This window comes from Thunnus albacares, chromosome 19 (assembly GCF_914725855.1).
Source record: "Thunnus albacares chromosome 19, fThuAlb1.1, whole genome shotgun sequence".
NCBI lineage: Eukaryota > Metazoa > Chordata > Actinopteri > Scombriformes > Scombridae > Thunnus > Thunnus albacares.
In genome coordinates, this window is record NC_058124.1 from 19,864,351 (window position 1) to 19,880,851 (window position 16,501).

At 38.5% G+C, this 16,501-nt stretch overlaps 2 protein-coding genes across 4 annotated transcripts in view; both read right to left on the reverse strand.

Moving 5' to 3' along the window:
* Nucleotides 1-10,562, reverse strand: part of samd12 (sterile alpha motif domain containing 12) — a 109,788-nt gene extending 99,226 nt beyond the window's left edge. The window contains exon 1 of one of the 3 annotated variants that reach the window (XM_044336528.1): nucleotides 10,399-10,562. In XM_044336528.1, the coding sequence (XP_044192463.1) occupies nucleotides 10,399-10,411 (13 nt within the window). In that variant the 5' untranslated portion in view covers nucleotides 10,412-10,562. Of the gene's footprint in view, nucleotides 1-9,555; nucleotides 10,232-10,398 lie in introns of those variants that run through there. The other 2 variants (XM_044336526.1, XM_044336527.1) reach the window with 2 other exon arrangements.
* A 3,397-nt stretch (nucleotides 10,563-13,959) lies between these two features.
* Nucleotides 13,960-15,886, reverse strand: LOC122970189 (zymogen granule membrane protein 16-like). Its single transcript, XM_044336257.1, has 5 exons — nucleotides 15,797-15,886; nucleotides 15,565-15,602; nucleotides 15,415-15,467; nucleotides 15,190-15,316; nucleotides 13,960-14,979 (listed from the first exon to the last, which is right to left on the reverse strand). The coding sequence occupies exons 3-5, from the start codon at nucleotides 15,464-15,466 to the stop codon at nucleotides 14,655-14,657; spliced, it is 504 nt and encodes a 167-aa protein (XP_044192192.1). The 5' UTR covers nucleotide 15,467; nucleotides 15,565-15,602; nucleotides 15,797-15,886; the 3' UTR covers nucleotides 13,960-14,654.
* Between the last annotated feature and the right edge of the window lie 615 nt (nucleotides 15,887-16,501).

Here is a 16,501-nt window from a genome sequence, read left to right on the forward strand (position 1 = left end):
GTAACAAAAACACAGTGATTCTTATTTTCAGGTGATTGTACACTAATTAAAACATACTTATGAATATTATATTCCATTTCTGCCAGGTACGTTCCACTGGATGCTACTAAATTCTACACACTGGATCTTTAAAATTTTGTCTCAGCTGATTTCAGTTTGTTGTACCCAATCACTCTGTTTTTCTTTCAAGTGCTTGATTAAATTAGTAGTGTTGTAATTAGCACTGCTGCCACCACTCCTCACCACTCACTTGCATCGTAAGAATCACAATTAACAGTTTGAATGTTTTTCGTTGTCACTTTAAAGCAATTCTGCCATCCAGCTGCTTTCAAACAGTCGGACGCACTGCCATAAGTGGCTGACAACACTCGTTAGCATCTGGTTTTGACACTTCAGATCAATTTTTTGTATCTATCCAAACTCTTATACAGCAGTCTTACAGTTATATAAGAGTCAAATATCTTCTCATAGAATTAATCTAAATAAACATCAAACCTGTCTAAAACTAAGGTATCTGCTCCATCCTAAAATAATCCACCTTGCATCACAGCTTAACCACGACACATAATGACCGTCTTCACCTGACACCGACTCCGTCCATCTGTGCCCACAGTAATATTGTGTGACACACAAACTGTCTTAGTTCAGCAGCTTCAATCAGTCAGCAGTACAGAGCTCAGAGAACTTCATGGTCATCAGAGAATGGAGCTGACATGCCGCCAAGTTTCTGCAATCGACACAACAGGGTGCCAAATGGTGCAGAATATTCACAAAAAGCACAAAGTCACTTGTCACAGAGAAGACAGACGCACAAAAGGCTGAAAGGGCTTTACAATGGTGAAATGAGCAACGAATGACTGGAACATTCAGCAATATTTATATCTTCCCTTGGGTTTAATTCGCTTCATGCTCAGACTTCATGAAGGTCAACAATGCTATGTACAGTAGGTGTTGTACTGCCCTGTCTGGTTACGCTGTCAGCCAGGTTAATGTTGCAGCACATTAAAAAAGTCCTAAATAGAGGTCAGATACTGAACTGCATTTACATAAAACAAGGACAACACAGAGCCTCTCATCATTTTGCTTTCCATCTTCTACATATTCAACAGATCTAAATATGGAAAATTGACACCTTTTCCCCTCTTCCATTGCTGTGAATCTGCCACAGTATGTGCAAATAGTGAGTGTGTCAAGTGCAAAAATGGCATATGGCTTCCAATTCAAATTGATTGAACAGTAGCTCAAAGCATCCCGAGGCTACAGGTGACACTTTAACACAGTGACTGAGAAGTCTTAGTGCAGGTGTGGCATGATTATGGAAATAGCTACAATTCGAAACACATGGCACGATTTAAATTCAATTCATTTTCTCCACAGGGCTGCAGTATTTTAGGCTGCGGTTATGTAAAGTAACACATAAAATTTTGAAAATATTGAGAATATAGTTATGGTCCACATTACCTGGGGTTTTCCAAAGCAGCACCAATTATACATACTTGGAAAAAAAAGTATGCAGATGGCTTCTACATCAAATCGTTCAAGTAGTTTGACATTTCAGGACACCTATTTGCTTTCTTTCCAGCTGAGAGTTAGATGTGAAGTCCGATACCACTCTCATGTGTAAATACAGTAAATATATAGTTTCTGTAGCAGTCCCTTAGCTTAACGTCTGACTGGAACCTGGGGGATACAGCTAGCCTGGCTCTGTCCAAAAATAACAAAATCTGCCTACAAGTATCTCTAAGGCTCACTAATAAACATGTTATATCTTGTCGTGTAAAAATTCTAGCCTACGGAACAGCTGTGGACTACCTCTCGTGGCATGAATTTACCTCATTAGTCCACTAAGTAATGTTAGGGGGATCGTCATGAATTCACTTAGATGTGATACATCTTTTGGCAGCCGTAATATCTAGGCTGCCTATATAACAAAACCCTTTATCCTTTGGGGAGGGAAGATTTGGATCAGTCAAGTCCCCCAACATTGTAAATCACAGGAAATAAAGATATTTACCTTAATAAAACTTCTCCAAGAATATTCTCAATCTCCAGCCACCACTGTCTGAGCTTAGAACAAGACCACACCATATGTACGAATGTACCAGTCTCCAGTTTGCAGCAGGGAAAGATAGAGCCTTTCTTATGCCTGAGAGACTATGTATAAATTTGTAATTGCAGCACTTAAACCTGGTATGAATGCAAATTCTCTGTGATTGCTTGTTATTCTTGCTCTAGTTATCATCTGTGATCTGGAGATCCCTTTCCCACTTCTCTTTTAGTGCTATTGAATTAGTCTTAAAATATTTACATAGTCAATCATGTATTTGTGATATACATCTGTTCAGATTGTTTTGAGCAATAAAGACTCCAATAGGGAGTACTTGGGCCTATCCAAGGAGCCTCTCTGCTTGGATTGTATGAAATGTCATACCTGTAAATATCTAAAGAAGTGTTTGGCTGAAATTTGATAACCAACTCTCAAATCCACAAAAGACATCAGTGTGTCCCCTTCGTAAAAATCTATTTTATGCCATTCTGCGACCACACCCCGAAGGAATGGTCTCTTAAAGCTAGTGGCAGAGTGCTATTGAGCGTGATGGGTGTCTTAGGGGAGAGGGAAATTGGTTGTCTCATTTATTTATGAACATCCATCCAAATCTTCACTGAATAACTAAGAATGGGATTAGCTATGAATGTCTTAATATTTTTTGACAAGAAACAATAAGGGATATAGGACAAGTCTTCTATCTTGAGAACTGTAGCTTCATATTTAATGGCCAAATATGTGAGTGTCATCTTCTCATCTAACTCCCAGAAAGAAAGTGAATAAGAGTACTTCCCAAAATGTCATATCAGAATTTGGTTTATACCTAAAAATACTTTGTAGAGTTGTGACTTACAATTGTCATTTTTGGTTAATTTGCTAATTGTTTTCTCATTTACTCATTTGCTCTATAACATGTCAGATCTGAGAGGCATGAAGCCAGAGATTTTTGGGAGTCTTTAAAAAAAAGAAACATAAAAAAAACATTTTATTGGCTAAATTGTTGACTCTTTTCTGTTGAGTGATCATTTAATTGACTAATTGACTTTTTCATAGAAGACCTTTTCACTTGTTATAGGAAAACACAGGTGTAAAACACGGGTGTAAAGGATTTAATTAATGATGGCTGAATTTCATTATCTGCTTCTACTGGGAGGCTGGAATAGAAAGGACCCATCATTAGTATTATTAATAACACCTAAGCTTTTTCTACTATGACAAGTCAGAATATCTGCTGTGAAAAAGATCTATCATTTGATACAGTACCATTGCAAACAAGAAAAGACACACAACAGAAGTCACAAAAGCTTTTCTCAGTTGGAATTATATTTGTACAAGTGGGCAATATGAGCCCATTCCTGCAAATTGTGGTTAAACTAAGTGAACATAAAGTAGCGTTGCATTAAGACAAAGTGTTTTCACTTGCACTAGACCCTACTGGCTTCACCTTTTCCTGGATTTGTTTCTCCCAAGCTGACAGTCAGACACAGTGATGCAAGCTGAGCCAGCTAAAGCACTGGAGACAGACCCAATAGAATTGTAATGAGCTAACCCCTGACATTTGTTAGACAGAGCCATCCATTTACTTGCAGTTTATATTAATCCTGCAAGAGATGCAAGTCTCTTGATGAAGTCTAATTTGTGAATGTTGATAAGGCTAGAGGACGTTTGTGCCCACTACTACTTTTTTTTCCCATTTCTATTTTCTATTTTTATTTTCTGCTTAGTTCTCATTCTGAATTTCATGCAGAAGCACTTTAGAAGGACACATCAAAGATGGCTGTAGGTCCACCCAAGGGATGATTACACAACACTGCTCTCCTATGACATTTGCTAAATCTTCTGTCATCTTAATCCCATTTCTGCTGAGCAAGGTTGGAAAGATGCTCCTTCACTAGGCAACACCTAATTAACTTTCCTAAAATGTAATCCTATTCCAACGACTCAAATGAACATGTTTATTCTACTAATTCTATTCCTGGGCTAGATCCCGTGGATGGGTTTAAAACGAGTTTTCTGAATGGGTGCACAGGCAGGCAGAACAGGGCAGGACATATCAAGGGGGCTTGATGCACAGAGGCAAGAGAGGAAGAGTGAAATGAACAACCTCAGCCACAGGGGTAAACACTGCTGTGGCTGGACATGGGGTCCACTTCTAATGTGTGTGTGTGTGTGTGTGTGTGTCTGTGTGCCTGCAATTCATGCATATATGCTTTTGTCACATGTTTATGTGTGCCTACATCAAACATAGCTGTTCATTGTTGCCCCACACAGCTTTTAATAGATTTCCCAAAGCAGTCATAAAAACATTAGGCTGTGTTAAGACCAAAAACAGCACGGCTTAAAGTGGACATATAGGTTTTTTGATTTTCTGTTATTTTTATACTGTTATTATGTCAGATTTCCGTGTTAAATATGATCAAAGGTCAAAAACTTAAGGTGAACGTACGTGAAAATGCTCCCTGCAATCAAAAGTCAGGGCTTCAGCCTGCTCTGAATGCTTTGTTTGCAAAGTTACCTCTACTTCCTCCTTGTGATGACATCACATTGGTCACGCATACCCGCAAACACGCCTCCTTTCTGTACTCTTTGTTGCTAAGGTTGTTCCACGGGTTGTTTGCGTCCACTTGCATATTTGGATTGGATTTTGGCTCTAACATGTATGGATGTATTTGACAAGTTTCCATTTTGAGTAAAGAAAGAGAAAAAGAAGTGAAATCCTACCACAATTGTTTGTTTATGTAACCTCCTGAACCACCGGAAGCCTGCAAGGGGCAGCTTCTGAGAGCTAACCAATCAGAAGAGAGTGGGCTCATCAGGAGGGCGGCTTTAAAGAGACAGGAGCTAAAATGGCCTGTTTCAGACAGAGGCTGAACTGACAGGCTGCATAAAGGGCCACTATAAGTTAAAAATAGATGTAGCCCAAAGATACCCCAGAATATAAACATAGAATAAATATATATGGAAATGTGAATGATACGTCCCCTTTAAAATAAAAGGCAAAGGGCTATTTTGCAGTCGCATGGTGCTAGAGACACTGTGAGAAGATGAAACATGAACAAAAAGTCCAGTTTGAAGGCTTCTTGGATGCAAAGATGCTGCACAGCAGGTGCCACTACTTTGAGGAAAGATTTAGCAGCTCTGGAAACGTATCAGCAGCAATAATTTGATCTCCTGTCCTGACATTGGATCAAGCAATAGAATTAAACAGTGATAAATCATAGCAGTATTACAACCGTATACTGTTTATGCTACAATGCAATCTACCTGGAATATGCACCTGTTTGATTGGCCTTACCCATGCTTTGCTGGAGCTTTCTGTTCAAACGCTGCGATCACAATGAAATGCACTGTGCACGCTTCGTTTCTGACACACTGCTATTATCAGTCTGAGCGCAGCTTAGTCAGAATGACATGGGGTAAGTATGTCATCACTGTCATATCGCGCAGCACAAGATTAAGTCTTGACTTTTATCCATATCAGTTGTTATAGGCAAAAGTACTTGTGACAATGATGTCTCCAACCGCACTGAGGACTCGAGGCAGAATGATCTAAAGCTTTGTCACCAGGAGCCTCGAACTGCTGTGCCTAATTAGTAGTCACAAGTGATATGAATCTGTATTTGTATCTGTGATTAGCTGTGACCCTGCAAGCATAAGTGCAACTGCATATGAACAACTATTTTTACATGTACAAGAATGTGAAAAGATGCCTTCTAGACATGTTTTAAGACATTTAAAAAACACTGCATGGAATAATAAGTTATGTCTGATTTGTTTTTTTCATAAGAATAGTTAAATTTACTTTCAAATCTGTGAATATGCAAATATGTTTTATTTCAAAAGTTTAACCACTGGTCCATGATGTCTCCTACCTGCATATTTTACCATAAGTGGCGTCCAAAACTAGATGTGATGCTCGTAGGTACATGTCTTAAACTCCTTCAGCCTTCTAGTGTCAAACTCTGCACATATGTCACTCTGCACAGTGAAGGTCAAACATCCAGTAACCATTCAGTAACAATAAGCAAAACACATTTTTGAGTGTAGGGGGACTTTAAGAGGACTAGCAGGGTCTACCAATGCCACACACCTTCACTCAACACTGATTATATAATTTCTCCCAAGTAGGGTATCAGATTAACTGTCTAGCATGCTTATGATGTAACAATTCTGACACTAATACATCATTTCATCCTCAGCCAAGCATTTGATTTCTATGCTAGACTCACCAGTAATTTTAAAAGGTGTATTGATTTTAACACAGAAAGGCTGCATGCAAAAGAGATCAATGCTCCCAAACCAAACATTTATAGAACCTGATTAAACCAAACCACTTGCCTGCTTTAAGTACTCTCAGTACAGACCTTTGCAGTCATCTGTGGAATGTTTTGTCATCTCGCACAGACTGAATTTGCCAAATATGGCTAAGTGAAAGTGCTTTCCAAATTAATGCTCAAATGGGGGGTAAGCACTCTCAAAAGTGCTAGTTACTCAAAGAGCTTATTGTCTTCTCATTTGTTATCAATGATTAAATAGTTGACCTATATTCTCTGTCTTAGAGGGGTTGGTGGAGTAGTGGGACAGAAAACAGTGACACTGCAGAGTTGTGTGATTTTTCTCAATTGTCTCATCTAACATTAAAAGTGATGGTGCTGGAGCAAGCTTTGTCCAATCCACAGGGACGGCTTTGCTTGTACTGCTAATAAATAAACAAAACTAGTTTTAATTAGATAGGATCTAAAAAAAAAAAAAGAAGAACTAACACCTTTAGCTAACTGTGGCTAATTTAGAAATGGAAGTCAGTGTGCTCCAATCTCCTGAAACAAACTAGTCAGTAAGCATCATCTTAGCGAGATGTTAGATACAACATACAACAAAAGGATGGTACTTGCTTATATGTGTTGCTTATATCAGTGACTGATCTATACAATGTCTAAAAGTAGACACTGAAAATCTTCTCACTTAAGATGCACAATGAAAAGGTTAATTTACTGCCAATGAACTGCCCTATTTCAGAAATATGTTTAAAAAAATTAAAATTAAATCATATATATATATATATATATATATACACACTCGTTTCATTATCAGAATTTGATCCATTCAGTCCGATAACATTTGGAAAGTCTTGAAGAGCTTATCCCCATTCAAGTTAGTAGAGAGCTAACCGGAAGTTAGCCGGTTCGGCTGGCGGAGGTCTCTAGTGTGGATTGCAGTATGCGTTCATCTGGCATGCGCAGGGAACGTCAAACCCAACCAGATTTGAAAACTCTGTATACTGTGAAATACAGGGAGATTTATCTGGTAGTGATAGGCTTAATCAGCATTGTGTCAACTCTTTTGGCAAGGGCTTGCATGTAACGGACGTTGATTTATATGTAAAAGTTCCGCACTGCAGGTTTAAATCTTATGAGCAGTGGATGAAGTATTCAGATCCTTTACTTAAGAAAAAGTACAAACAAAACAAGTAAAACACTCCATTTCACATGAAAGTCCTGCATTCCTGTGCTACAGCAAAAGTACAGAAGTAGTGGCAGCAAAATGTATCTGAAGTCTCAAATGTAAAAGTACTTGCCCCGCTGTAAAGATACCATATCTTTATTCATTAACATGTTGTCATCACATGATAAATCTGAGGGGTTGTGAAATGATTAAGAATCAAAAACAAAACTCTTTGCTTTTTTGCAAAATATTTTAAATGTCTTACCTCTTTGATATAAAGTGGCATAAAATGGAAATACTCAAGTATAGTACAAGTACCTCAAAATTATATTAAAGTGCAGCACTTGAGTGAGTTACTTGCCACCACTGAAGCCTGTATGACGTCCAGTTTTCTCTCTGAGGCAAATGTGGCACAATCATCAGTTCTTTCAGGACAAAGTACTTCAAGGTATCATATTGCAGTCACAGTATCAGGCTGTAAAGGATGTTTTGGCTGCTCGAGCAAAATCTGATCTGACCTTGTGTGTTTCGAAGTGCAGTTTTTTTTTAATTTTCTCCCTAATTCTAGCGGACGTATTAGTTACTGCAGCTACGGTGGGATGGGGACATGACTCATAATTCATCCCTGTCAATGACACAAGTCAGTGAGTTATGATTGAATGCAATGTGTTATCCTACAGCTGCACAAACTGCTCAAGTAACAAACTGTAATGAAACTGTATTTCACTCTGTGATTACTTACATTTACATTTCTGCACCGATAACAAAAGTTTTCACAATTTTTGGTATTTTAAACTAACTGTTGTGAGAGGATCACAACAGTTGGTTAATAGGAGAATGTGAGATTATTCGATGAGCATGATAGTGATATCATAATTGTGGAATTTCAAGGTTGTGGAGAGGATAAAGCATATTTTTTTCCATAACGACGGTATGATAGCTAACAAAGAGACACTGTTAAAATACTAACCCATCATTTTTATTCATCTGTGTTATCCTGGCAACGAACGAACCAGAAAGGGATAAAACTGTACAACGGATAAACCATTCAGTACTGGAACAAAGTGTGCATCTGCAGGCAGCTGCAGCGCCTGCCTCCTTTTTTTACTGCTTTAAAAGACGATTCTCAAGAGATGCATGAAACTGTACTGGGTGATATGCTAGCAGGATGGCAGTGTTCAGTGTTATAGCTGCTGTTGTGCTCAATGTATACCGTTAAAGACATGTTTCAAGCTTGAAACAGGTGGCGACATCTTTATACCTGTAGGTCAGCTGTCAGTACCATATAAGAGCTACAACATAAGAGCAAGAATGGCACAACTTGTATCAGAAATTCCTTAATCTAAAAGCACATATAGATCAGCTGTTGTCAAAGGGGGCTGAGATTTGTCAAACACAATAAGGAATTAATTTATTGTTCATTTATTTTACTTTAATATGCACCAGCCTGGTGAGAGAATAGTCTGTAAGAATGACTTCGGTGATCAAAGGTTTAAAAGTCAACTGATATGCTCTTAGTTTACTCTCACTCAAATTTGTACAAAATATCAGGAGAGAAAATCCCTGGCATAGAATTTAGTGAAACAGGAATTTGTGGCTTCACATATGTCTATTTTTGGGTGCTTGACATGGGAAAATATGAGAAGTCATGCTGCATAACAACATCTTCCAATCATACGTTGCATGCAAATCCTCTTGCTGTTTAATCTGTGCTATCAGTGACAGTTCACGTAAATATTTGAATGGCAAACACAGCATGATAGTCCACAACACAAGCCAACTTCAATAAATCTCAGAAGAGGAACAGGAGAGATGGGCTCAGGTCAAACAACACAACATGTGGACAATGTGCATGATACTATGTGAGCTGTGATGGCTGTCAGAGATGAATAACCTGATCTCGGGTAAGTATGCAGGAGTGCCAGAGTCTCATACCATTCATACCAGCATGGCCAAACGCACAAAACAGGGCACTGGTCTGGAAAAGCCTTTGAGGAAATGAGCTGGTTTCACTGCATGCATGTGACCCCCCCCCCCCCCCCCCCCCCCCCCCCCTTCCAACATACCTCTCATTGGATTCTGGATCCACAAGATGCCTCCGATAAGGTGAGGAGACTGGCCGAGCATCCCGAGTCACTGGCTTGTCACTGAGATCCGCGGCAGACGCGCACTTTTCTCACCTCTAATGTCCGGAGCGAGCACCTTAACTAACTATTTATTGACAATCACGGGGAAAAGCGAGTGACTTCCCCAGTACACATGTCACACCACCTGCTGCCAGATGAGCCGTCTCAAGCAGACTGGTCTTGTGGAACAGGATGAGCGCACGCACGGCGCTCTGTTGCAACACAACACAGAGCAGCCCGGTGAATATTATCTACAGGACAATATAATTTCTCAGAAAAGAGTCAGATACAGATCTCAACAATGCGCGGCTCCAACATCCTCCAGAGAACAGACAGCACAGCGACACGCTGGAGATGATTATGCAAAGGAACTGCTCCTCGGTCGCAGACCTGTTGTCTCCAATCGCTGAGCTTACGATCAGGCGCACACACTGACAGGCAGTAACAATATAAATACAGAAAGAGCCTGCGCATTTAACACGCGTCTTGATGGTGTGAGACCATGTAGCACAGCGCTGAACACCAGCGGTGTATCATTTCAATTGTACAGTGCAATAATAGGAGACGATGACCAGGACAGTGTACGTAATGCGGAGAGAGCAGAGGCTGCAACATCACCCAATCACAGTCTTTCACAGTTGACCCGACCGTGTCCGGGTTGAGCCGTGCATACCATGCAGCTCAGTGCTCCTTTCATCATGGTAACTGTAACTAATTATCTTTGTACTAGAAAACGAGACAAAATTGTAAATACTGTGGGCAGCACAGGGTGAATCGCCTTACCTTCGACAGCCATTGTACTACTCCACAGATTTGGGCATCACTCGCAAGGGAGCTGGCGAAATGTAAAACTCAACGCTCTCTCATTGTACCTTGTTTGGCGTGTTATCATCACTTTGCTGCGGGGAAGCCGGAGCGCACAGCTGCTGCCGCGCCTCAAAGGATCCTGGGAAGTGTAGTCGCAGCGCTTTCTGGAAAAAATAATAGGGAAGAGCAAGTTTTATCAGTTTTGCAGAGAAGGCAGTTTGAGAAGCACCTCTCTCTCTTTCTTCTCTTTCTCATTCTTGTTGTGTGTGAGGTGCATTTTCCCCAATGGGAAATCACTATCATAAGGTCCACAAGCTCATTCCCAGCCTATATCTAGGTAAGGCAGGGTAACACAATTTGATAACCTACTCAATTTAATTGCGAATAAACTCAAAGTGCTTTACATCAACATTAGGGGGAAACAGGTTGCCCGGCACTTTTCAGAGTTAAAGAACAGTTTTAAAGAAAGAAAGAAAAGAAAAAAAACACTACCTGTCAACACTTTTACAGTTCCTGAAAACTTTATTTCAAACTGAAGTATTTTTCTTTAACATACAAATCTTAATAGCTAAGTAAGCAACAATCAAAGTTAAATTTGTGGAAAAACATCCTTAGTTATTATTAGTTTCAACAACGCAGCTAATCTGCTTCATCAGGAATGTGTAGGTGTGGTTTCATCAGATTTGACTGATAGTGGTCTGGCAACATGAGCAATCAACCACACAACTGTCATCACATTTTGATTGAGATGTTGCTAAACTCTGATTGGCGCGTTGATGTCTGTGATATCACCTTTTTCTAACTAAGCCCTGTGAGAAAGCAAGGACAAAAACAGAAATGCAGAAACCTCTCATGTGAAATAACCAAAACTATTCTAACTTTGGCAGTGTTCATGTCAGACACCGTCACTAATAGTAAAGGCTGACTGAGAAAATAGGATTTCAGGGCCTTTAAAGGACCAGTGTGTAGGATTTAGTGGCATCTAGGAAATAGGTTTATCTGCACACACGCAGTATCTATTCGACATATCCACTTTAGTACATGAAGTAAGGTGGATGTGTTGTGTAGGAGTGCAAGACTGCAGATAGACCCTTCTTGTATCTAGTGGTGAACTGAATACCCAACTGAATACCCCTCAATACCTGAATACCCCTAAATTCTACACACTGGACCTTTAAAGCTCACATGTTATGTCTTGTTTGTTTAATTCAAACAAAATTCGAAGTGTAAAAATTACAAGTTGCAGCCAAAAAGTAGTGTGACCACAACTTTTCTTCCTCAGGTTTTGTACAGATTAAAAAAAACAAGATGTAACATGTGCATTAGTGAGCTTTTTTTTTTTTTTTTTTTTACATTTGAACAAAGTCAGGGTAGCTGTTTCCCCTTTGTTTCAATTGTTTATGCTAATCTAAGCTAACAATCTCCTGGCTCCAGCTTCATATTAATGTAACTCTCAGCAAGAAAGCAAATAATAGTATTTTCCAAAATGTAAAACTTATGGTTGGCTATAGGAAATCACTGTATCATCTACGGTAATGTTTATTATTCTCTGTTAAGTAATGTTCTGCAGGGACTTTGTACAACATGGCTACCACATTGTAATATTCCGCTAAATTAATTATCTCTTTGTGCACTGATTTGTGCTTCCCCACATTAATATTCAGCTTTGAGGATGTTCATTCTTTTTCCACTCCACTGGTGCAAGCAATAAAACAGTAGCTTATTTGTAAAATGACTGTGTCTAAAGGTGCGTACCATAATTATCAGGTCTTTGAACTTAGAGCTTCAGTAAAGACTTGCAAATCCTCTTTGGTATGTTAATTAAACAGAGAAATTTCAACACAAGAAACAAGTCTGAAGAAAGCACAGATGATTTATACAATGTGTTAATTGAACATGCAACTTTCCTTCCTGTCTGTAAACACTGTTTATTCTGTGACATCAATGATGTGTGTCGATGTAGGCCAAGCTAGTTGAACTATCAGCTGTGCCAAAAACAAAATCCACTGACCTAGATCATGTGGTTATTACATTAAAGTGAAAATAGCTTAGTTTAGCGTCAGGAAGTTGCTTCAGGCTACAGAGCCTCCAGATAGTGAAAGACATGTGCACAGGTACAGGTATTGCCTGTCTGCCTCACTCTGCCTGTCCCAGTCTGCCCCACATGTGTGTCATGGTATTTGAGTCTCACATCTTCCTTCCTGATATCCAAGAATGATGTGATATGAGGAAGTCTGTCTGTCCCTTCGCGGTGTATTTCTTGTATGTCGTATGTAAGATGTATCCGCTCACACAGGTTTGGCTGTCGTTATGCATGCTTAAGTGTTTCTTGGTCTTGTTCTTTGTTTCTTCCTCGTTCAGCCTGTCTGAGGGGTTTCCCTGACATGTCTTCCTGAAAAGTAAACAGTATGTACAGTAAATGTGTGTCTTGTATGTGCGTGACCCTGTGTTTGGTTGTGCTTCATCTTCATATCTGTCATAATAAATTTTTGGAGGCGATGCATGATATGATTCATAAATTCCAACATGCTAAAAATAGATTAGCGGGAAAAATATTCACAAAACAAACGACAGAAATGAAAAGTAAAATCCGCTCCAACAGAAACACATAATAGACATGTAGTGAATAAGTGGCTATTATAAAAGAAAAGAACGTGTAATTATACTGTGCAGTTTGTATTAAAGATGAGGAAGTCATTAAAACAACTAACTACAAACAACAAACTGACCTACATCTCTGTAACACATGATATTCTTTGGCCATTTTAAAACCATATTTTGCAGTTTTGTCAAAAGCAACAATGTGAGACATATGGGTGTAGGGTTTGCAGGCTCATCCAAGAAAAACTTTAAAAATGCATGACACACAAATGACAACTATACTGTAATATTGAAGTCTGAAGGCTGAAATAATATATAATTATGATAATAGTAATAATTGTTGCACTACAAGCAAAGTCAAATGCAATGTTTTACAGTTGCAAAGGTGTCCTGCATCTAGAAAACGCTTCATTAAGGGAGCACGCCACCAATTTTACACATGAAAGTCAGTTTTCTCATCATGAGAGGCACTACTCAGCCTCTGAAAGCAGTTGTATAATGTCCTCTGTAGCTTTGAAGCTCTCCAGAAACTGAAAAATAACCAACTCATCAGGGTTATCTCTCAGTTTGGGCTTAGAGACTATAAATTTACAACAGAAAGTCTACATTACCTGATATTCTTTTCTCAAGTCACAGTTGCTACAAAAAAAGCACATGTAGCCTTAAAATTGATCAAAATTCAACATTTTATTTAGTGCAACAAAATAACTGTATCCCAGAGGAAAAACAAATGTCTGGATATGTTATGACCTCAGATCAGTCCAGCAGCAAATCAATAAACTACTGCCCAAATATTGCACTGTCACATGCATCTTTATTATTATGACCATGATAAATTAATCAGAATACAAATATTGTTAGGATTGATTTTTTTTCTGGAAAGATTGGTGACTATGTTGGCTGTCTTCATGGGAAAAACACAATAATAAAAGTTCAAAAGCTCAACATTTGATTTTATTTAAAGCAGTGCAGACAATTCCAGTAATGTCTTTGAGAAACACAGTAGTAAACACAATGATTAAGTGAACAGTTTTAATGTGCAAAATATGCATGTCTTTCAAACAAAGGCAAGAGCATGATGTATGCAAATGCATAAGTACAGAAAAAAACAGTTTCTCTTGAATTTAAAGTTATACGAGAGAGATGTTGACCCTAGATTTATGCTTCACTTATGAAGCAGTCACATAGTACATGATTACATAAAAGTATTTTCTTCTACATGTTATTCTTTTGAATGGCACATAAAAATTACCATGACAAGATGTGCATGACAGCCAAAGTTTTAATATGGTATAAATCACTTAAGAATGCCCTCTGATGTTCAGTTTGGTTGTTTAAAATCTTGACACAGACACATAAAAAGATTCTAGTGAGGACAATCAAAGATTTGATAAAAAAAAAGATGTTTTCAGCACACACAGCTCAACAATTATGATCAGCAACTCAGTTGGAGACAGTTCAGTCATGATGTAAAAATAGTGAAAAATAATCTAAAATAGTGAAAACTTACAGATATGCACCACAGAAGAGAAAACTACAATCCTGAAATAAACTGTGATTGTCATAGAATTTAGGCTGAAATTCTGGAAATTAATAGCAATAATAGAAACTACTCTCCTCTGCTCTCCTCCTCAGTGCTCGGTGGTGCTGTTTGCAGCTGGATGAACAACAGCCCAGTGGGCTCCAATGGAGGTGATGGCTCCGTGAACTCTGCCGCTGATGAAACGCAGCTCGGCCTCTCTGTGGGCAGGATACATGTTGAAGGAATGGCCAGTGGGTTGGCCCACAACCATCATGCGACCTCTGTTAGTGGTGAACACTACCCACTGCACATAGTGAGCGTATTTTCCAGAGATCTGGATGATGGCTTCACCCTCATATAACTCCATCTCTTGGGGGGTGCCAGATCGAAAGCCAACAACAGGGGACCAGATGAAGCCGTAGCGGAACTGGAAGCTGATGAAAGGGAAATTGACAAATGTATGACAAGGAGGAAGTCATATATTGCTCTAGTTCAACTCATATAACAACAAAATATTGTACCATTTAGTATATGTTTTGCCACAGAGCAAATACTACATAAAACAAAGTCATTATGTGATTAGCATTATCCAGATTGGTCCATTTTGTGTATGACAAAACAAGATTCAAATATTTGATATTCACCCATAGATGTAGTTGTTGTAGGCCTCCCAGACTCGGACAGCTGTGATCCGTCCCTCTCCAGTGAGACTGTATGCGCTGCCACTTCCTGACCCCACCGCTGGGGAGAAGGAGTAGTACTGAGGTGGGTCTGCAAAGATAAGAGATACAAACATGAAACAAAAAGTCTAATGAGTATCTGTTTTCTTAGCTTTTTTTTTTATTAATTACTTTTAAATTTCCACTTACTGTCAGCCAAGACAGAGGCTGTGAGCAGAACGAAGAGGGCAATGTAATGCATTCTGTGAAACAAGTTGATAAACAGGCAGAATTATTTACTCAAGATTTTCTTTCTAGGACACAGTGGATCTTAATAAAAGAAACCAGATGAATTCTTACCTGTCCAATTGATTTCTTGCACAATGATCAAGCGATATCTACAGAAGAAGAAACAGAAAAGTTAAAATATTAATGGGTCTAATTGATGAAAAATTCAGTATTTGTGACCATTGGCTGTAACTTTGGTTGACCAATTTATTTTCATTTATCTTTGAGATGAAAATCTGACAATCAACAAATAATCTATTAAACAATCACAATCAAATAAGCATAAAAATAAGCACATACTCACCAATCTGGAGTCAAAATATGCAATAATGTTAAGGCTTCAACATCAGTGTGTGCAGCTTCACCTCTTTTCAAGCTTCTAGTTCAACTCATGCAACGTGTGTTTTTATATCATTATGATGCACCACCTCCCGAGGACGTTCATTTGTTTATCTCCTGGTTGAAACAGGTTCAAGGAAACAAGTGGGGGAAAATGGTAATTCCCAGTCATGTACATAATTTTAGCTGAAAAAAATGTGACATGATCAGTTGATTGTGGTGAGGTCTTGAGAGAAGGAATGCAAACCTGCTTTGCCAACAGAGTCGTAGGCACTTACCGTAACAACTGAACGTGCCATGCCTGTTAAGAATACGTCATGCTGAAAGACGTATGCAATTTACTGAAACATGTTGACATGTTTATTTTTAATCATCAGATATCTGCAACATAATTATGATTATAAAAAACAGAAATGGTATTTCATTACAGATATTCTAAGAAATGTGCAAAATAATTATTGTATGGTTTATTTTAAAATGATAGTTAACTGTGGTAACTGAAAAAATTAAAACAAAGCTTCAGGAAAATTACAGTGTAAGAAATGTATCATTTGAATCTATTCAATACATTAATGTATAATATGCAAATAAGAGGAAGAAAATAATTTGTTGATCCAAACATTAAAAATATATAAAATAACAATAATAATAATAATAAAAACAATTTTAA